The 22,637-nt window shown below is 49.0% G+C and overlaps 1 protein-coding gene across 1 annotated transcript in view; it reads left to right on the forward strand.

Moving 5' to 3' along the window:
• SYN3 (synapsin III) overlaps window positions 1-22,637 on the forward strand; it is a gene marked incomplete at both ends in the record, with an annotated part of 421,001 nt that overhangs the window by 343,964 nt on the left and 54,400 nt on the right. Inside the window, one exon of the mRNA XM_080705133.1 lies at window positions 2,764-2,826. Within this exon, the coding sequence (XP_080561259.1) occupies window positions 2,764-2,826 (63 nt within the window). The remainder of the gene's footprint in view (window positions 1-2,763; window positions 2,827-22,637) is intronic.

The following is a 22,637-nucleotide window of genomic DNA, read 5'->3' on the forward strand; positions in this document are numbered from 1 at the left end:
ACAGTAGGATCCAGGTTTGTGGCCAGCCTCAACTACTCAGTGAGGCCCTCCTCAACTTAGTGAGACCCTATTACAAAATAAAGAATAAAAATATAGGGCTGGGGGTGTATCTTGCAGGTAGAATGTCCCTGGGTTCAAACCCTGATGCTGAAAAAGAGAGGGAGAGGGAGAGGGAGAGGGAGAGGGAGAGAGAGAGAGAGAGAGAGAGAGAGAGAGAGAGAGAGAATGAATATTACATGAGAGGCTTCAGAGCTGTATGATCAATGTTTTATTTCTTAAGCAAGGGGATATCCACAACACAGCTTGATAAGGAGTTTTTCTTTTTTTCTTTTCTTTTTTTTTTTTTTTTTTTGGTTTTGTTTTGTGGTACTGGGATAGAACAACCCAGGGGCATTCTACCTCTTAGCTACACCCCGAACTCTATTTTTTTATTCTTTATTTTGAAATAGGATCTCACTGAGTTGTAGAGGGCCTCACTAAGTAGCTGAGGCTGTCCGCGAACTGCGATCCTCCCATGTCAACCTCCCAAATGCTGGGATTACAAGTGTATGCCACCATGCCCAGCTGTTCATATTTTATAATATCTATTAAGCTGATAAATAATAACCACGAAGAACATTCTAATTACAACATTAGGTGAGAATACCAGAAAACAAAATTGGCTAAGAAATCAAAAGAAAATCAAAAAATTTTTTTTGTAAATTCCAGCATGCCGGACATGGTGGCGCATGCTTGTCCCAAGCTTGGGAGGCAGAGACAGGAGGATCGTGCAGGTTCAAAGCCAGCCATGCTGGCTTAGGAGACCCTGTTTCCAAATAAAACTATAAAAATAGGTCTGGGAGTGTAGTCCAGAGGTAGAAGGGCTTCCAGGAACCCCAGTACCAAAAAAAAAAAAAAAAAAAAAGACCAGCATAAGCCATGCGTAGTGGTGCACGCTTGTAATTCCAGTACTTGGGAGGCGGAGAGATAGGAGGAGCCAGTTTTGTGGCTGGCCACAGCTACTCAGTGAAGCCCTCCACAACTTAGTGAGACCCTGTTTCAAAATAAAGAATAAAATCAGTCTGGAGATGTAGCTCAGAGGTAATATGCCTCTGGGTTCAATCTTCAGTATTGAAAAAAAAAAAAAAAAAAGACCAGCATATAATATTCTGAAGTTGTTAGAAGTCTGAGGATGGTGGTCATCGTCTTCTTTCTGTTTAGCACTCACTATTACTATTTTTCTCAATTTTTATAGTGAGTGCATATTGCTTCTGAAATCAAATACTGCTTCTTTAATGCATTTGTGCACTCTAGACACCAGGGTATGGCCAATTTTAGTCTGAAATCGGGGAAAAATATTATTCAGAGTTGACTGCAGGGAGCCTTTGGATTATGCCTTTAAAAGAAACAACTCACACCAAGCCTGGGGTCTCCACCCCAACCCAGCAGCTGAATTAAGTCTCGGTTTTCACGTTTGTAAAGGGATCATAAAAATACCATCCCTAGTGGCCTCTGGGCCATCCTGGAAGTGAAAGACGAGATCCCTGGGTTGGCTTTGTGACCCACAGCCAGCCCTTGCAAAGCAGTGACAGCAGCTAAGGTGTGTCCGGCCCCAGACACCAAGAGGGGAGAGCAGGTCCTCGGGTGCCTGATGTAACAGGACAGACGGCCCTGTCAGTGGCGAGCAGGACAGTGACCGGGCCCCAGATCAGGTGCACTGTGAGCGCCCTGGAGAGTGGAATTAGATGACCGCTGGCCTGGGGCGATCTGAATGGGAGGGAGTGACCTCCTCACTGCATAGCAAGGAGGGATAGCCTTTGCCCTGGAGCAACCTAAAATAGACTTCTAGAAGCCAAGCAAACACGCTTCAAACAATACAGGAGCCACAGGAAGGAGGAAAGGAAGCGCTTAGGTGCGACTCCTGCTTCCCTCTCTTCCTGGCCAAGTGTCCGCGGGAAAGACACTGGCAAGTGCAGAGTCTTTCCGGCCTGACTCTCCGCCTGAGCATCATGGGAGACGTGTGCACGCCTTGTTGGTCTTGCTCAAAGGACTGACTGAAGCATGGGCCGGATACTCAGCATCTTCCCGGGACCAGAAAGTGTCCTGGGAGCTGGGGATACAACAGGGAATCAGTCAAGCGGTCAAAGCAGCTGCCAACAACATAGTATAACTGTCCCAAGGAGAAAGCTCAGCACAGCCACCCAGCAGGTGCTGCCAGTAGATATTGTGCAGGAGGCCGGCAGGACCATGGTTATTAAGAACCCTCCTATGGTGCTGGAGGGGCCCGAGGGGAGGTAAGAAGAGTTTCCAGGTAGTTGTTGAGTTATTGGAGGGATTGGAAGCAGACGGAACTGTGCCAGGAGTGATACAGCTACTCAGATACACACTGATGCTCGCACGTGTGGTAACTCACAGTGGTCCTGTGGGGTGGGTACTATTATTATCTTTCCTACTTTACAGAGGAGGAAACTAAGCACAGATTAGAGTGTTGGCTTGTCTGCCATTAGTAAATCCAAGAGTTGAAACCAGTCGGTTTGTATCACCGTACTGTCTCTGCAGATTGGCGGGCTCCCCAGGCAGGCTGGTTCCAAGAGCTCAGCGCTCCCTTTGAAGGCCCAAAGCCCTGTATGGAGGGCACGTGAGCCATGGCAGGCTGACCACCTGCGAAGCGTTCCTGTGGGGATTTCTGGCAATAGATGAGCCTAACTCTCTACAGAACAGCAAGTGCCCAGAGTCTACAATGCTCTGAGATGCTAACAGGTGATTTCCTCTTGTCTCTTTCAGCTCACAGCCCCGCACTTCCCCGTGGTGATCAAGCTGGGTCATGCCCACGCTGGAATGGGCAAGGTAAGAGAAGCAGGTGTCAGCTCGTGGCGGCTCCATACACAGCTTCCCCAGAATGCCCCTCTGTCTGCACCCCACCCCCCACCTAGCACAGTGCCCCCAGGACAGAGTGTTCAAAGATTACACACTTCCTCTCCCTCCCCTCCCCAGCCCACCTTCCTCGAGCTCTCCAGCCCAGTCCCTGCTGGAGAACACTGCCTCATTGCCTGGGATTGGGAGCTCGTCATTCTCTGTGACTGTAGTAGCTGAAGGGAAATGGAGGAAGAGCATTTTCTAGAGCGAGGTTCTTCAGTAGAGTGTTGCTGTTATCCCCCCTACAGCTACGTCATGAGCCCCGGCCATGCTGTGTCTTTACCAGTGGACCAGTGGCAGGGCTGGCCCCTGGGAAGAGAGCCCTGCAGTCAGCGAGCTTCTGCAAAAGCATGATATATTTTACACAGGCTCGAGTATAGCCTGACCAAGTGTACCGGTTAGCCTCTTGGTTGCAAAAGTCAAAACCCAATGCAAATTAGGAAGAAGATGAGCCACTGGCTCGCTAGCTTGGGACATCTGAGGTGGTTCTCTACAGATCTGGGCAGAGCTGGGTTCAGGAGCTCAAGGGTATAACAGAGCGCCGCCTTTCTCGCTCACTCTACAGCTCTGTTCGTCACTACTTGGCATTTTCTTCAGAGTGTCACAGTGGCTGTGGGCAGCGCATTCTGGTCCCAAGCTCACCACCCAAAAGATTAAGGATCCTGTTCACAACAACTCTAGGTCTGAACTCAGGAAGCTTGCCCGGATGAATGTGCCCATCCCCCCACAAGGGGGTGTGGAGATGATTCAGCCCCAGTCCAACCATGTGCATCAAGGGAAGGGAGATCTCACTCCTAGTGGTGGCGCACGCGTGTAATCCCAGTACTTCCTGAGACAGGAGGATTGCAGGTTTTCGGCCAGCTTCAGCTACTTAGTGAGGCCCTCTGCAACTTTATGAGACCCTTTTTCAAAAAATAAAGAATAAAAAATACGACTGGGAGTATAGCTTAGAGGTAGAATGCCCCTGGGTTCCATCCCCAGTATCACACACACACACACACACACACACACACACACACACAAAGGAATTGGAGTATGGGGGGGGGGGTTGAGGTTCAACAGTCCACCTCTCAGCCTCTAGTTCAAAGAGCCACATGGCTCTCAGGGCCTGACTTCCCCATTGGAGGGACAGAGGCTGAGACACACAGCCCAACACAGATAAGAAACAGCAAGAGGCCTGCTTTGACCAGGCCTTCCCAGCCACATATAATTCTGCACCTGGTCCCTAAACCTACCCCCAGGCACTGTGCCTTCCTGTCATTCCCATCTGAACTCGGTCTCCATCGGGCAACAGAGAAAGAAGACAGTAGGGCAGGGCGGGGCAGGAGCCACCAAGCAGCAGGGTTCGTGTGAACTTGAGTGTTTGTGTAAACTTGGGCGAGTTACCATTGGCCTTTTTCTTTCCTTCTCTGTTGAATGACGATCACACTAATAAGAGTGTTCAAAATGAATCCTCCCTCTAAACGCTGTCCTAGGAAGCACACTTGGCAAGAGCAGGGTCTTTGCCGCTTCCCACTGCTGGACCCCAGCGCCCTGGCTGGTGCCTGGAGCCCACAGCCCTGCAGGTGCCTGCTGAATGGACGAATGAGCAGCGCCCTCTTTAGATGCCACCCTGCATCTGTTCCCCATTCCCTCCCCCCAACTCCTCCTCCACCCTCACCATCTGGCTCCAGCCCCCTCCTCTGCACCAAAGCTGCCCACCCCTGCTCCCCAGGACCTTCTGTTGCTGATTCAGCAGGCACCCTCTGTCCTAAATTGGCCTCTCTGTCATGTGAAGCTGTTAGACAGCCCCCATCCTGACCTTCTCCCTGCGGTGGCTCTGATTCCAGTCTTCCCTCCTTGCTTTCTCTGGCCGCTCTGTCCCAGTCTTCTGTGAGAGCTCTCTCTTCAGTGCCACCCCTAACCATAGCCACTTTGTCTACACACGCTGCTGTGACTGCCATCTCCTCTCTCAGCTTCGGCTGCCATCCATGTGTCCACGGCTCCTCAAGTCACGTTTCCAATGACCTCGACTTCTCTACCTTCGTCTCTCATGGAAATCTAAATGGCCCAGAGCGTGCCCTCCATCCCAGAAAGCCTAGTCTCCCTCCTCCTCTCCAGCGTCTCCTCCTCCCATGACTTCCAGCTCTGCAGTAGGAGCCAGCCACTCAGTCGCCTCAAAATAGAAACCTGAGTTCTCAGTGGTAGAGCACTTGTCAAGCACTCGAGGGGCCCTGCGCTTGATCCCCAGCAACAAAACCAAGCAAAAACCTCAGAAACCTAGGAGTCCTCCCCTCTCTCTATGTCCAAATGGTCACCAAGTCTTGTCAGTTGCCTCTTGGTGACGTGTCTCTAAACTGTCCCTTTCTCTATGCCCACTGCCACCATCTTAGACAGGTCTAATACAGTTAGAGGGTTGCCAAGCATGGAATTCTGCTCCCAAACTTTAAAATAATTCCAAACAAGAAATTAAAAAAGAAAGTAGCATTTAACGAGCCTGACAGAATAGGATCTGGGGGTATGGCTCAGCAATGGAGCGTTTGCCCAGCACGCACAGGTCCTGGATTTCATTCCCAGCATCTCAGCTTAAAAAAAAAAAAAAAAAAAAAAAAAAAAAAAGTCAGCCAGGTGTGGTAGCACACACACGCTGAGATGCTGTGGTTCTATTCAATGATCTGAGCATCCCATTAAAAGGAATGGCACAATATCAGGTTCCCATCCTAGGATTAGAAGTCAAGTTCAGAGCCAGCTGTCAGTGTGGTGTGGGGGCAGAGCTCACAGAATCTGGAGCCAGGGTTTCTGGATCAAATCCCAGTACTTGGGAGGCTGAGACAGGAGGATCGCAGGTTCACCGCCAGCCTGAGCAACTTTGCAAGGTCCTTCACAACTTAGTGAGACCCAGTTTCAAAATAAAAAATAAATTCATAAAATAGGGCTGGGGTGTGGCTCAGAGGTTTGATCCCCAGTAACACACACACACACACACACACACACACACACACACACACGAGGTCAGAATGGAAATTCCCTTTAGAGACGTGAGAAGAGTGGTCACTGGGTGAAGCCAAAGTGGGCAGAGTTCCATTTCTTGATTTGGGTGGTGATTATGTGAAGGTTTGCTTTGGGCGGTTCATTAATTTTTGTTTGTTTGTTCTGTGCCCTTCTCTATTGTTATGACATATTTCAAAATAAGGCAAGATTTGAAAAATGTAATTCTCTCTTTTCTGTGTGCATGTGTGGCAGGGGAGGGGGTGGTACTGAGGATTGAAACTACTACTTCCAAGCTATGCCCCCAGCCCTGTTTTATTCTTTATCTTCAAAAAGGTTCTCACTAAGTTGCTGAGAGTCTACTAAATTGCTGAGGTTGGCCTCAAAGCTGCAATCCTCCTGCCTCGAGCACTGGGGTTATAGTTGTGGGCTACCATGCACAGCTATAATTCACTCTTAAGACCTGTTCATGGAAATCGGAAGTTCAGAACAAAGGGTGAAGCCTGCACTGTGCCGGTCAGCTCATGGCCAGAGACTTCATTCAGTTCTGGGTTGTTGCCCAATTCTAGGCCTTTGAGAGGGACATTGACAGATTAGTGAGCGAAGAAAGAGCCAGCTCATGAAGGGAAGGGGCCAAAGACAATGTCACTCACATCTTCAGAAGCAGGGAGGGTTGTCATGGAAACAGACTGAATTGATTTTTGTATAACATCTTGTGGGCAGGGCTAGGACCAGAGTCGAGGAATGTCAATCATGTTTGAAGGGGCAACTTTATAACAATCAAAGATGAAGAATAATGGAATGGACAGCCCCTCCCGGTCAGAAGTTCTCATTTACAGGACATTTGGAGCAAAGACGAACACTTACTAGAGCGATGAGGCCTTGTATGAGGTTCTTAGCTGAGATGTTTGAACGCTGTAAAATGGAAACAAATCTGTGCATGTGGATGTGACCAGAAACTCTTGCAGGGAGAGTCTGGGGCTTCTCTCAACTTCTCACAGGAGCCTGTGACCACAGATACCTCAGACACTGTCTTCCAATGCTGAGATGCTGTGGTTCTATTCAATGATCTGAGCAGTCCATTAAAAGGAATGGCACAATATCAGGTTCCCATCCTAGGATTAGAAGTCAAGTTCAGAGCCAGCTGTCAGTGTTGTGTGGGGGCAGAGCTCACAGAATCTGGAGCCAGGGTTTCTGGATCAAATCTAGAACCATTTGCTGGTTTTCCATGGGCAAGTTAGGCCTAACTTCTCTGAACCCCAATGTCCTCATCTCTACTATGGGGACAATAATGCCCCCCCCTGGGATTGCAATGATGAAAGGCATCGATCCTGGCTTAGGAGGGCGTCTGGTAAACAGTCAGAAGGAGAGCTTTATAAACCCACTGCAAATATAAACTGTTATTTTGATTACTTAACTGGCTGAAGTAAGCAGTTGCTCATAATAAACAAAAAAAGGAGAGGAATTTAATTAAATTCTGGATAAACTTTTCAAATAAAGAGGAGTATCCAACATCCCCAGAAGAGGCCCAGATAACAAGCTGACTCCACCCTGGGAGTCGCCTGGTGCTGATTTCATTGCTTTAGGCTGTCAGGGCTAGCGTCCTAGCACCTCACTTAGAAGATAGAAACCAGAGGCCCAGAGAGAGAGGGGCCTTGGCAGAGACCACACTCTAAGCAAGCATCCCCAGTAACCCAGAACAGGAAGGGGAAAGACAGCCTGTGATTATTTAGTCCCCGTCGTATACTTTAGAGATAAGAACAGTAATAATATTGCTATTGATAACAACATAGTAGCCCCCTTTTATCCGTAGGGGATGTGTTCTGAGACTCCCCCGGCATGCCTAAAGCCACAGATAGTACCAAGTTCTACATGTATAGCACTTTCTAGTGTGGCGTGTCCACATTGCCAGCCACTCACTTCGGTTTTGGAGCCACTATCAAGTAAAACAGGAGCCGGGCGTGGTGGCACACCCTTGTAATCCCAGCATTCGGGAGGCTGAGACAGGAGGATCGCGGTTTGCAGACAGCCTCAGCTACTTAGTGAGGCCCTCTGCAACTCAATGAGACCTTGTTTCAAAATAAAGAATAAAAAATAGGGCCGGGGGTGTCACTCCAAGCTAGAACCCCCTGGGTTTCACCCCCAGCATCTCAAAAAAAAAAAAAAAAATAGGGCTGGGGGTGTAGCTCAGAGGTAGAATGCCCCTGGGTTCTATCCCAGTACCACAGAAAAATAGTAAACCAGGGAGTCGCTTAAACACAAGTGCTGTGATACCTGGAGGGTAGGTCTGATAACTTAGTTCCTAAGTGACTAACAGGCAGGTAGCATATACAGCATGGACACATTGGACACAGGGGTGATTCACACCCAGGGCAGTTTGGAACAGAATAGAACAAGTTTGCATCCTACTCAGAATGATGTGTGATGTAAAATTTGTGAATTATTTAATTCTACACCTCTCTGTTTAACACTTTCAAAATATAGTTGACCATGGAAAGTAAAACTCTAGATAAGGGGAGACGATTCTACTCACAAAAATTTAAAACAATGTTCTATTGAGCTTACTCTATGCAGGCACTGTTCTAAGCATGATACATACACATCCATGCATATGAATACATGTACATATTCTCACCCATTTAATGAGCCCCCATAACCAGACTATTAGGCAGGTGTCATTGGTACCTCCATTTTGCAGACAGTACATGGTGGAGTTGAAGCACAAGCCCAGGCAGTCTGATTGGTCTCAAGAGTGAAGGACACGGACCGGGTGACAGTTTACCAAGCTGATACCCAGTTGCCCAACCGCTTTCACCTGCGTGCCCAAGGTCTGCTCTCCTTTCAGGAGGAGCCTGGAGCAATTGAGTGGCTGGGCTGAGGCAATCTGGCAACATCCCTGCTGGGGGAAGACGAGGTGGCAGCTTTCAGACATGATGTTTTCAGCAGCCCCAGGATGCCGCACACTCTGGCTTGGCTGGGTTTGCGCCTGTTCTCAGCTCCAAGCAACCTGGCCTCAGAGCCCTTCTCTTAGGCTGACTCACCTCGCGAGCTTTCCCGGCACTGCCCTTTTTTAAGTGGGAGGAGGTGGCCAAGAACACAGAGTTGGAGAGAGTGTAAAAAAATGACCTGGAGGATGGCGCCCCGGGGACCAGCTAGGAAATGAAAGGTCCCAGGCAACCGGAGGCCCTCAGCAAGGAGAGGGCCACGTGTTTCATACTCAGCAGAAGCCGAGTCCAGGAGAATGGGGAGGGCAGGGGGGAGAGCGCAGGCTCACCCTGCAGGGGAAGCAGGCTTCAAGGGCCCTGTAGACCCCAAAGGAGGAAAGGAGGGGGTACCACGCCACCCCATCCCTCCTTCCTTCCTCTCACCTGCACCCCCTGTCGGTGACTGCTGGCCTCCTGTGTCCTCTGCCTCTCTTGAGCAAACTGGGTTCTTAGACAAGGATCTGCCAGTGCTGAACAACTTAATTAGGACCACAGGCTCCACGCTTGCCTTCTTGGAACCCACAAAAGATGTCCAGTCGAACCTCACAATTCACGCGTCCCATCTAGTCACTCAATGTAATTGTAACCCCCAAATGCCTGGTCATGGCACTCTCCTGGTCCTCCTGGACAGGTGAACATGGATGAGATGAACAAGGGAACCCCCTGCCTTCCTATTCCACCCTCATACTACAATGTTCCTGCACTGTCTGCTGGGTGCCATGTTTACACATTTTCATCCTTTTTTTTAAAATCACTGTTTAAAATGTCTCCAAGTACAGCACTGAAATGCCTTCTATAAATCTTAAGCATTGCTCTTTACAGGGGGAAAAAAAAAAAGATATGTATTAGATAAGTTTTGTTCAGACATGACTTACAGCACTGTTCCCCGGGAGTTCAATGTTAATGAATCAACAGTAGATATTAAATGAGGGGTCTTTAAAAGGAAGCACACTAAAACAAAGCTGTGTGCTGATCAGTTAATGAAAACATTGTGACTTGACACTATCTTTTTTTTTTTTTTTTTTTTTGCGGTACTGGCGGTACTGGCGATGGAACCCAGGGGGATTCTACTTCCAAGCTAAACCCGCAACCCTATTTTTTATTCTTTATTTTGAAACAAAGTCTCACTGAGTTACAAAGGGCCTCACTAAGTAGTAGCTGAGGCTGTCCGTGAACCGCGATCCTCCTGTCTCAGCCTCCCAAATGCTGGGATTACGAGCGTGTGCCACCACGCCTGGCTTCTATTTCCCTTTCTGCACAACAGTTCAGTATTCACTAATTTAGTGTTTGCTGCAACTTTATAGAACATAACTGCCATGAATGAGGATAATCAACTGTGTGTATACATGTATAAATAAGTACACAACACACACACCAGACACACACACACACACACACACACACACACACACACACTCACAGCCTATAACGAATCCTTAGGGTTTCTTTCTGCCTTTTTTTATTGGTGTGTTGCAATTGTACATGATAGAGTTGTAGTTCTCTCTGCTTTGAACACTAAAATACCACACTTCTGAACACAAGCAGAGCAAACTCAGACACTCCCTGGCTCTGTCTAGCCCAACAGCTATCTTCTTTCAGGAGGAATCTTTTAGCTCATGGATTCATTTTTCTCTTTGAAGGGCTTAGGGCTAAGATCTCTATGTATAGCACACGCTCTGCCACCCCCCATGTCTTTGCACCATCCTTGGCTCACTGGAAAGATACTTGGCCTGGGTTCCGGAAGCCTGGGTTGTTCTCCCAGCCTCACGCTCCTGGGACCAGTGGGACCCTCATGGAGCACTCATTTAAACACATAAATGGACTTTCCTTGTGTCAGCTATACATGATTTTCCTCGCCCAACTGACTGGAACAGCTTCAGAGGGAAAATACATCAGAAGCAGGAAGCTAGTCTGGCGTGGTGGTGCACACCTGTAATCTCAGTACTTGGGAGGCTGAAACAGAAAGATCGCAGGTTCAAGGCCAGCCTCAGCCACTTAGCAAGGCCCTCTCAAAGGAGTGAGATGCCGCTTCAATACAAAAATAAAATAAAATAGGGCTGGGGGTGTAGCTCAGAGGCAGAACACCCCGGGGTTCTATCCTCAAGTCTTTTTAGAAACAGATTGTAAGGGAGCTGCAAATAAAAATTCATGAAATCAGCTGGGCCTGGGGGCGCACGCTTGAAATCCCAGTACTTGGGAGGCTGAAACAGAAGGATCGCAGGTTCAAGGCCAGCCTCAGTTACTTAGTGAGGCTTTCCGCAACTTAGTGAGACCCTGTTTCAAAATAAAGAATAAAAAATTGGGCTTGGGGGGTAGCTCAGAGGTACAATGCCCCTGGATTCAATCCCGAGTACCACACACAAAAAAAATTTTTTTCATGAAATCAAAAATAAGTCGGCAAGACAATTTACCTCTGCCCAGAAGAGTAAAGCCAGCACAGCAAGCACACTGGGAGGGCAGTTTGCTCGGCCTTTTATTCCCTAACATGAAGGCCACTGCACTACAAGTTGCAAGCCTGTGTGCCAGGATGAGTGCCTGTGACATCTCCTCTGACCCCCAGATGGAGCCTCCCCGAGAGGTACCTCTGTCTGACCCCAGTTTTGCTGAGATTCTAAGAACCATCCTGCCCAAGGTCAGCAGCTCCTTCAGCCTTTTTTTTTTTTTTTTTCTGCCAGGACTCTTCAGAAACACCCTGGTAGAATCGTCTCTTCCCACTACAAGGCATTGAGCCAACTTAATTGGAGTCCATTTATAAAGAATTTCACAAGGCCCCACCCAGCAGCTTGTCAGTACCGCTGAGAGGAGGGCTGACCTTTTGCAGATGAGCTGCTCTAGTATTTTGGCTTACTGGTCTCATGGCAGGCCCCAGGCCAAGACCAAGAACACTCATCTCAAGAGAATGATAAGAAGAACATGGAATACCAGCCCTAGGCACTGTGTTTTGGAGACAGCAGGCACCCCCACACACACCACCACCTCCAAGCCCCCTTTTGTCAAGAGGGGCAGAGGCTCAGGGACAGCCTCATTTGGAAGGCATAAGTCACCTGCTCTCCAGGGCACTGATGCACACGCCCCTCCATGGAAAAAAAATCCATCTCATTGTTTTTAACTGGCAAACACTGAGACAGTGAGCTTTTTCTTTCCCTATTTTCTTGCTGATGTTGTTGACCCATTCTGGCATTGCGTACAACAATGGCCAGCCTCCTTCCCCTCCTGGACCTTGCCTGATGGGGTAGGGAACACCTATGGTTCACCACCATCCATTCTCCTGCTTTTGCCCCCAGCCTTAGAGAGCCATCTGCAATTCCCAAAATGAGCCAGCAGGGGGAGCTTGTGGCAGCCCCCAGGACTCCTGAGGTGGGAGTTGCTATCTCAATACCCAGTTTACAGATGAGACAAGCTGAGACCAAGGAGGAGAAATGACTTGACCCAGGCTATGCGTCACATGCCACATTCTGCACCCACCCCAGAGGAGCAAGCCTCCAGAGCTTCCCCAGCCCTTTCAGAACACAGTCCATGTGTCTTTTGTGTGTGTGTGGCTCCCTGGCCAAAATGTTGAGGCACAGCCCATTCCTACTCTCAGAAGGCAGGAGAGTTTTGTCCTGAGATGGACGAGGCAGCTGCCCACAAACTTGCTGGAGTGAAACCAGACCCTTCTCTGGCTCCTTGGAGGCAACTGCACTTGGGGGCAGCTGTCTGGGCTGCTGACAGGTGGCAATGTCAGGTGTGATTGTCCAGGAAGCCCAGGAAGGGTGTAAACACTTTGGAGCGTGCATGTGTGGGTGTATGTGCACATGTGGGTGTTTGGGGTGGGAGAAGCAACCACTCCGGGACCCTTCTCAGACTCTCTGAAGCTTCCAGACTAATGTGACAGCCCTGGCCACTCTTAGCCGCTGCCCCAGAAAGCCTCCACGCCCACACCCCTCCTGCAGGGTGAGGCCCCGAAAGGCAAAGGAGACGCTGCAGTCCAAGACTATTCAGCCTATCTGCAACAGGACGCCTGGAAGAATTGGTGGCATGTATATAATCCAGCAGATCCACGGAGCTGAAGAGCTGCTGAAGATAAAGGGTCAGTAGCAAAGGCACTGTTGGTGTGCACCAGGTGAATGGGCCGTGTGAGTCTAGCCCACCTGTCCCCTCACCTGCTGAGTCGGCACCTGTGTTTTAACAAAATGCCCAGGTGAGTCGGTGCAGCCCTGCACAGGCATTGCTCTGGACCAGAGGATGCAAGTTCAGATGCCCAAGGGAACAGGCAATTCCCATAAGGCATCAGGAACCAAGGTCAGCGGGACTTTAATGACCCAGAAAGGCCAAGGTCCCAACCCAGCTCCAGGCAGTGGAGGTCATGAGAGCCCATTCAGTCCAGGGCAGCCTGATCACCTGATTCTCTTATAAGAAGTCGATTCCCTGGGTCCACAATATTAACTCTCCTGATTTTGAAATAATATTTTAAAATATTATTTTTTCAAAAGCAGTGTAAAGACTTTTGAAACACGGTGTAGGCCAAATAAAGTAGCCAGTTACCAAATCTTGAAGCAGCTTCTTACCTCCAGCTTCAGACTGAAGACACAGAACTTGGCTTTGACATAGCTTTATAGGATGCGGAGTCTAATGGTTAAGACAGATGATTGTGCAATGGGCCCAGGAGTTCAAATCCCAGCTCAGTCACTTTCTAAGGATATAACCTCAGACAAGCATGACCTTGCAGTCTTTGTTTTCTCACCTATAAAATGGACCTAATTATCCTCCTACTAAAATTACATTATGATCTAAAATATATAATAACAATAATAGTAATAATCCCCCTACTGGGTAAAAGGTTACCTTGCAGATAACGCATTTTTTTATAAAAAAAAAACTGCCAGTAATTAAGAGATAGTGATTCGCTTCTCTAGAATGTGATTACCTCCTAAATTTTCCTCTTCATACAGATCGCGTGGGGCTCTTGCCATGGGTAGATTCTTGTTCACTTGACCTGGGGTGGGGCCTGCCTAGAGCCCTGCCTTTCTCGTACGTTCTCAGGTGGTGCTGATGTAGAAGGCAGCAGGGTTTCTCAGTACAGAGCCAGAGGGTAAACAAGTCAGGCGTTGCAGGTCACACGCTGGTCCAGCTCCTCAGTCTGCCCTTTAGCCCGAGCAGCCATAGGCCATACATAAGTGAATGGGCAAAGCTGCATCCCAGTATAACCTTATTTATGGACACTGAAATTTCAGTCTCACTGGTCATGGAATATTGCTCATTCCATTTTTTTTTCAACTATTTAAAAATGAAAAGAACCATTCTCAATTCGTGGGCTGCGCAAAAACAGGTGGTGGGCCGCCTCTGATGCCCAGGTGTTAGTTTACAGACCCCTGCCCAAGATCATCTTGAACTCAGAGCCTGATCCTCCTCCCACTAGATTGCCAGTTCCATGGGTGCAGGAGCTGCACCTCCTGACTCTAGCCCCCTCCCCACCTGGCCCAAGGCCCTGGGCAGCCGAAAGTAGTCCTCTGCCCTGCACAGTTAGCTGAGCTGGCAGAGGGAGCTGCTGCCCCCCAAGGCTGACACTTATCTGGCGCCTCCCTTTCCCTCCATTCAATCTCAGAGTCACTGCTGTAACTCCACAAACACGCGCTCCGCAGAATCAGTCACCCGGGAGCTCAGTGACAACAGAAGGAGATGTGATTTATTAAGGGGAAGAGCTAAGGAAAGAAACCAGCCACCTGATAAGGAGGATAATTAGACATTCCCCAAACAGTCCCTCGACACTCCCAGTACCTTCTTCCTGCCCCAGAGCACACAGCTCTGTGTTTAGACTCGGGCCTCATCCCTCATCCACCGGCTGTCCTGGCCATGCCAGGCACAGTTCCAGGCTCTGGAGATGTGCTATCAAACACAGCCACGCTTCTGTCCCCGTGGTGCTTACACTGTGCCCAGGAGAGGCACGTAAGGAGAGAATGAACAGATGGGTCAGGGATGTGTCCAGTGATGGGGAGTGTGCTAAAGAAGACAGGTGCATTTAGGATGGGACAGAGTGGGGTGGGTCGCCGTGGGGATGTGATTAGGGAGGTCTCTGTGAAGGAAGAAGGACTGAGCCGTGCAGGCACGTGGGGGAAGAAGGGAAACGGAGGAAACAGTGCAGACAGCGGCCCTGAGCCGGGAGCCTGCTCTCTGGGCTCTAGGAACAGGCAGGAGGCCAGAGGGCTGCAGTGAGTGTTTGAGGTGGAAAAGGGCAGGAAATGAGCTTTGACAGTAGAGACAGGCCATAGGGGAAGATCATGCAGACACTGCTACAATCTAAGCAAAAGGAAGGGCGCCCTGCAGCAGAAATACAGGCTGGGCCTGGGCGGGAGGAGAAATCGCCATTCACTTATTCCTTTGTCCCAGAAACACGTGGGTGTATGGGGACGCTGTGCCCAGGCACCCGGACATAACATCTGGACCAGGAGGCATGGTGCCTCTACCAAGGAGCTCCCTTCCCAGGGGAGAGAATATTTTCAGTGCACCTGCATCCTGACTGTGCCCCATCACATGAGCTCAGGTGTAGAATTCTCCATGTGTGGCATCATGCTGTGCTCAAAAACTTCAGATTTTGGAGCAATTTCCGATTTCCGACTGGGGATGCTCTACCTGTATTTTTGTATTCATTCTGAGATTTTCTCAGGGGATGAGGAATGAGGCCCGAGTCTAAACACAAAATCCATTTATGTGTGATATACACTATAGTCTAAAAGTAATTTTAAACAATAATTGTAATAACTTGGTGCATGAAATAAAGTTTCACGATGTGGAATTTTCCACTTGTGGTGTCGGGCCAGTGCCCCAAAAGTTTCAGATATGGGAGAATTTTGGATTTGGGAGTTAGGGATGGTCAACCCGTAATTAATTCCTCATAGAAGGATGTGTGAGGGGAAGTAGGAGCACCTTGGAGATGTTCCAGAAAAGACTTCCACAAGGGGGATACTTCCACTGAGTCTCTAAAGGTGAGGAGATACCATCACAGGTAGATAAAGCAGAGAACACAATCCAGGCAGCAGGGCGTGTGTGCAAAGACATAAAAGCCCAAGAGTGTCCATCCTGAGCTGCTTGGTGGGGTGGACACAGTGATTCTTAACCCCAGCAATACATTTGGAGCACCCAGAAAGCTGTTAAATTCTACGCCCATCTGGGGCCGCACCCCCCAGAGACTCTGGGGAGACTGGCAGAGTAAGGCCCAGGCACAGGCATATTTGATGTCCAGTGATACCAGGGTCCAGGCGCTCTGGGCTGTGCTGAGACCAGGAGGAGCTGGGCAGGGGTGCGGGAGGCGCAGATGAAGGCGCACAGCACAGGCCGCTCTCCAGAAGTGGGGATTTATCTTCTAGGTAATCAGGCATCTTAAATGTGCCTTAATCTTACCCCTTCTCTAGCTCTATCCCATGTCCACCCATATCATCAGGAGAAGGAGGAGGAAGAGGAGGAGGAGGAGTTGTTGTTGTTGTTGTTGTTGTTGTTATTGTTGATGGTACTGGAGAGAGAACCCAGGGACATTCCACTCCAAGCTACACCCCCCAGCCCAATTTTATTTTTTATTTTGAAACAGGATCTCTCACTCAGTTGCTGAAGCTGGCCTCGAATCTTCTGTTCTCCTGTCTCATTCTCCCAAATACTGGGATTACAAGTATGTACCACCACGCCCAGCTTATTTTATTTTATTTTATTTTATTTATTTATTTATTTTTTGGTGGTGGTGGTACTGGGGTTCCTGGAAACCCTTCTACCTCCAGGTTACACTCCCAGACCTATTTTTATATTTTTAAATTTGGAAACAGGGTCTCTTAAGCCAGCGAGGCTGGCTTCAAACCAGTGCGATCCTCCTGTCTCCGCCTCCCAAGCGCAGGGATTACAAGCGTGCGCCACCATGCCCGGCACCTTATTTTATTTTTTTAAAACTTCTTTTCACAAAGTTTAATCTCAGTGGATTCACTTTTGTTCTGTCCTGGAAAGGAAAACGTGCTGTTGGTCCTGCAGCCCGAATGGGTCTCTGCTTGTGGAGATCAGAGGCACTTTATTTATTTATTTTATATAGCTCCTCTCGCCTGACCCAGTGCCAAATAAACAAAGCTGCTGTTCATTTCCGTGCTGCCCACCTCTGTCCTGCCCTGGCTCATTTTATCAGCAGAGCCTCGTGGGCTCTATCCAGGTGCCTGGAACACCAAGTGGGAATGTTCCAAAGCTCAACGCTGTGAAACAGACTCTAGTTTAAGGAGGCTGTAGGGAGCAGGGCCACCGCGGTCCTGGCCAGCGTGGATCTAGCAGGACATCGGAAGTCCTGGTAAGAGAGCGCCCCTGCAGAAAACAACAGGGCAGCAGAGAACAAGACTCAGGAGCAGGTGGCCAAGGCAGGAGAACTTAGAACTGGGCCACTGCCCCTCGAAGAAAGACCCCCTCCCTGGGTCTGCCGGGCACCTGGATGATCCATCTGCCCTGGATCGTCTTTCCTCCTCCTTCTCCTTCTCCTCCTCCTTCTTCTTCTGTATTGAGACATAAACCCAAGGGCATTCTATTCCTTGCTCCGCCCTCAGCCCTATTTTTTATTCTTTATTTTGAAACAGGGTCTCACTGAGCTGCAAAGGGCCTCACTGAGTAGCTGAGGCTGCCGTGAACCGCGATCCTCCTATCTCCGCCTCCCGAATGCTGGGATTACAAGCCTGTGCCACTGCACCTTTGTTTCAATAAACAATAAACACACTCAATATATCTGACAGTCCTGGGCAGCTCTTCAGGATGCAGGGACCTAGACCTGCCCAATGGCCTCCATGCAGGGCTCTGCACCTTCCAGAGTATAGTTTGGAAAACACTCTTTTAGGGTAAATGCATGGCTGGGTATCATGACCAATGTCTAGATTTTCATTTATTCCTTCAACAAGGAATAAATGTAGATCCTAGACACCTACAGCTTGCAAGAAGCCAGGGATGCAGGGTGTTTAACAGCCATGTCTCTCCTTCAGTGAAGCTTATTTGTGCTTATTGTTGGGGTATGGGGGAAACTATAAAACTGCAAGGCAGTGGGAGACAGAGATAAGCCGCAGATAGAACAGAAGACAGAGGGTGTGGCAGAATGGGATGGGGGCGGAAGAGCCGCTGCTTGGGTGATACCGAGAGGCCTCTCCAAGGCGGTGACGATAACGCTATAGAGAAGGATCCAGCTCGCCGGGTCACTGTGTAGAAATGGCTCTGCAGGCAGGGGGAGCACAGAGGCAAGGCTAGCTTGGCGATTTCTAGGGGCTGAAAGAGACCGAGGGGACAAATGAGAGATGATGTTGGAGAAACAACCGGGCTGTCGCATTAACCCTGGGAGGCAAAGGGCGCTGATAACCTGCGACAGGCCTGCGTGTACATCACGTGCCAACGGGAGGTCGATTTTGTACCCTGCTGAAATCGTGAAATTTGGGCACATCCCTTGCTCTTAAAGGACAGGGCATAGCCAAGTGTGGTAGCACATACCTGTAATACCAGTACGTGGGAGGCCGAGACAAAATGATCATAGGTTTGAGGCCAGCCTCAGCAACTTAGGGACACCCTGTTGCAAAGTAAAAATAATAAAATAGAGGTGGGGGTGTGGCTCAGAGGTAGAATGTCCCTGGGTCCAATTCTCAACAACAACAAAAAAAAAAGGGTGTGGGGAGGAGATACACAGAGCACTAGCTCTTCTAGGGATTTTAATTTCGATAAAGTCCCATTCCCGTCCCTCCTTCCAGGTTTTCCTCCACTCCAGGTGCACCATCCTACAGGGAAATTAAATTATCACAGAGATAAAGGTAGTATCCTATTAGCCATCGTTTTATTCAATGTCTTCTAATTTACTATGTCTATTGCAAAGTCCATAGAGCACAATACAAGGCTCAGAGGAACTCAGTCCTGTATCAGCCTCAGCACCTATTTCCCTCTATATTTTGTAGCCTTAAGCGTAGCCCTGCCACCTCAGGCGACCGTCCAAAAGGCAGAGAGCGCCCCCTGAGGGTGGCACCAAAGAGGGCTCCCCAGGCCGCTGAAGGTCCTTTAGGGGATGCCTTCAAATTAAGCTTTCGCACATTTTAATTTAACACAATGGCAACCAGGCATCCATGCAATATTTCACATCTTTCCATGATACACTGAAAAACAATTACCATAAACTGTCTTCCAGCCAATGGCATGCCGGCAAACTGGCTAGGGAGAGGGGAGGTCGAGGCCCCCGTTTGTACAGTTTACCCTTTTCTGGGGTTAAATACTTCTGCCATAGATGTTCCCCGCTAACAATAGTTTTGTAACTAACTCATGAAATTTCTAATTATGTAGTAATGGCCTTTCACAAGCCAGTACGAGGTAGCCCCAGGATGCCATGCTCCAGCACCCACCCATGGTTGGTGTTTCTGGTAGAACCCTTTTGAATGCCATCACTCAAAACCAACGTCACCCTGGCACCCCAGGGCACTGAGACCATGAACAGGAGGGAGCGGGGACAGGTAGTAGAGCAGTGGGCTGGGGACCAAGCAGCCGATGCCCAGGAGCAGGAGTCACTGCGTCCAGGAGCAGTTAGTCTGACTCAGAGACGGGAGCAGCAACACCTGCGTAGGCCAAGTCCTCCCGACCCACCTGCGCTTGACAGCTCAGCTCAGACCGCGGGGTGTCTCCGCTTGGGACTCACTCGGGGAGGCCCAGCAGGTCTGTACCTCCTCCCCTCAGAGCCTTCTCTGAGTTGCCTGCACATGGTCACGTGTGTCTCCCAGGAGCCAGCTTGGGACCCCACACGGCCCTCTCTAGGTGCGCCATCTTACTGTCTTGCGGGGTTTCTTCTGGACTTCACCTTAAAGGCAGAAACCACGATTGAAGCCCTATGCCCACCTGGCACAGACCTGATACTTTCATTAATATACTCACCAAATATCAGCTATCTGAGTTCATCTTCTGTTGCTCTAACAGAAACCCCAAGATTGGGTTATTTATAAATTTATTTTTTATGGGTCTGGGGATGGAACCCAGAGGCATTCAACCCCTGAGCTACATCCCCTTCCCTATTTTTTTTTTTTTTTTTTTTGTGGTACTAGGGTTCCTAGAAACCCTTCTACCTCTGGGCTATACTCCCATACCCATTTTTTACATTTTTTTATTTGGAAGCCAGCGAGGCTGGCTTTGAACCTGCACGATCCTCCTTTCTCCGCCTCCCAAGCACAGGGATTACAAGTGTACGCCACCACGCCCGGCTTCCCTTCCCCATTTTTTATTCCTTATTTTTCAACAGGGTCACACTGAGTTGCCAAGGGCCTCACTAAGTAGCCGAGGTTATCCACGAACCGCAATCCTATGGTCTCAACCTCCCGAATGCTGAGATTACAAGCGTGCACCACCACACCCAGCTTATAAATTTCAAAAATTATTTCTGACAGTTCTAGAGGCTGGAAGGTCCAGAGTCAAGGGGCCACATCTGCTCGGCATCTGGTCCGGCCTTCTTGCATCACAGCCTGGTGAAGGGTCTTATATCACAAGACAAAGCAAGCGTGCCAGTGCACTCATACCTAAGCTAAGCCCTCAGTAACCTCAGGAGTCTATTAACTCACTAATCTATGACTGACCTAAATCACTCATGTGGAGAGAGTCCAGAGGCTGCACCTCCAAATACCACTAACGCGAATTTGGAGAGTAAATTACCAGCACATGAAATTTGGGGAGATCCAGACGGCAGCACTAACCAGCAGCTACTCTGCACCAAGCAAAGTGCTGGGCACTGAGAAGGCAGTGATGACCCAGGTGGGCCTTGAGGAAGGTTCTGGTGCTGGACGGGCTCTGCTTTGGGGGATGCTGGAAGATATGAGCTTTCATTCCTTTTATTTAAGCCCTAGCATGATCTTGATTTTACCTTTTCATTATAACATTGAGATACAGACTCCAAGGCCTGTGCAGGTATGTTTTTCACCAGCCGGGGGTAGCGAGAGGTCGCTGGTTCTGTATTTATCCACTACCCACTCAGATCTTTGTTGAGGGGCAGGGATAAACTGGAGATTGAACCCAGGAGTGTTATACCTCTGACCTACATCCCAGACGTAGTTTATTATGTTTTATTTGGAAATAAGATCCCACTAAGTTACTGAGGGCCTTGCTAAATTGCTGAGGCTGGTCTCAACGCTGCAACCGCCTGTCTCAGCCTCCCAAGTACCGGGATCACAGATTCACACCACCCACCATGCCCAGCTACCCGTACCGATCTTGCACTGAGTGGTGTCACAGTTGGCCAGCTCCGGGAAAATGAAGAGATGACACAAGCTTGAAATTTCTTGGAGATGGATAAGAGAAAGACCCAGAGCTTTGCCCCGAGGCAGCCAGGGCCCCATACAGTCCTGCAGGGTGGGGCAGGGCATGTCCTGCCCTCACAGACAAGCCCAGGATTTCAGAAGCAAGAAGACTGGGGTACGGCAAGAGAGAAATAAAGAAGAAAGTAGGATGCCCAGGGGAGGGGGTGCTCTGGAGAAGTTTGTTCCTCCTCAGGCTTAAAAATCCTAGGTTCCAGAAGAAGCTGAAAGGCCCTCCCCAACTTGCCCCCATGGTGCCACACACCCTAAAGATGGAGTTAGTTAGCTGGGAATGATGTAATCCCAGTCCTGGGGAGGCTGAGACAGGAAGCTCACAGGTTCCAGGCCAGCCTCAGCAACTTGGCAAGAACCCTCAGCAGCTTAGTAAGACTCTGTTTCAAAATAAAAATTTTAAAAATTTAAAAGGGCTGGGAGCATAGCCCAGAGGTAGAATGCCGCTGGATTCCATCACCAGTACCAAAAGAAAGAAAGAAAGAAAGAAAAAAAGAAAGAAAGAAAGAAAAAGTCAAAGTTAGTTACGATTTGTGATTCTCAGGGTTGACTATTTCATTATATCCAATGTTTTAAAAAATAATTCACGTACTCTGGTTCTTACTTAAATATTTTAAAATGAACTCTGGAGGTGGAGGAAGAGGAGGGGAACAAATAATCAAATAATAATAAAGTAATTAATTAAATAAAAGAACATCTCAGGGCTCGGGGCGTGGCTCAGTGACAAAGCACTAGCCCTGCCTGTGCAAGGTCATGGGTTTGATCCCCAGCACCATAAAAACAAAATAATGGCATTTTATATCACAAGCATAGACTATGAGGTTTTGTTTCATTTTGTTTTGTTTTGTTTGAAATAGAAACTTAACTATGCTTGTTGCCCAGGCTGGTCTTAAACTCGGGGGCTCAAGTGATCCTCCTGCCTCGGCCTCCTGAGTAGCTGGAGCTATACAGGTGTACGCCACAGACCAGATTGTGAGTCTTATGGGTGGGATCAACTTTACCAATACCCATTAAAATAAATATCTAACTGTTACGATGTTAAATAGCCATTGGGGCACCCTCTGAATCATCCTGGGGCCAGCGGGTCCCTGGTAGAGAGAAGCCGGTCCCCTGGTGCTAAGCAGACTTGCCGACAGTCTTGGACCTGGGCTCTCCAGTAACTCTGCACCAGTCCCCTGGCCCTCCCGCCTGCCACTCATCTTGTCTGAAGAATAAGAGGTTGACCAGATGCCCTCTCAAGCCCCTTCGTGCTCTGAGGTGCTGAGATGTAATTTCTGTGAATGTAGTTACCACAGGCACCATCCCAGAACAGCGCTCTCAGCACCCTGCCCCTCCCCAGGCCTTCTCCATCACCTCTCAGCCCCTCTTCCTACTGCAAGGCTGATCTGCCTAGGAGAGAAATCCACATAGCTTCAACTCTGAATTCTACAACCAATGTTTAAAATGCAAAGAAGAGCAAAGCAATCTTTCCCAACTTCAGCACAACGACGTC

The sequence above is a fragment of the Muscardinus avellanarius genome (assembly GCF_963383645.1).
Source record: "Muscardinus avellanarius genome assembly, chromosome: 11".
In the NCBI taxonomy this organism is placed as follows: Eukaryota; Metazoa; Chordata; class Mammalia; order Rodentia; family Gliridae; genus Muscardinus; species Muscardinus avellanarius.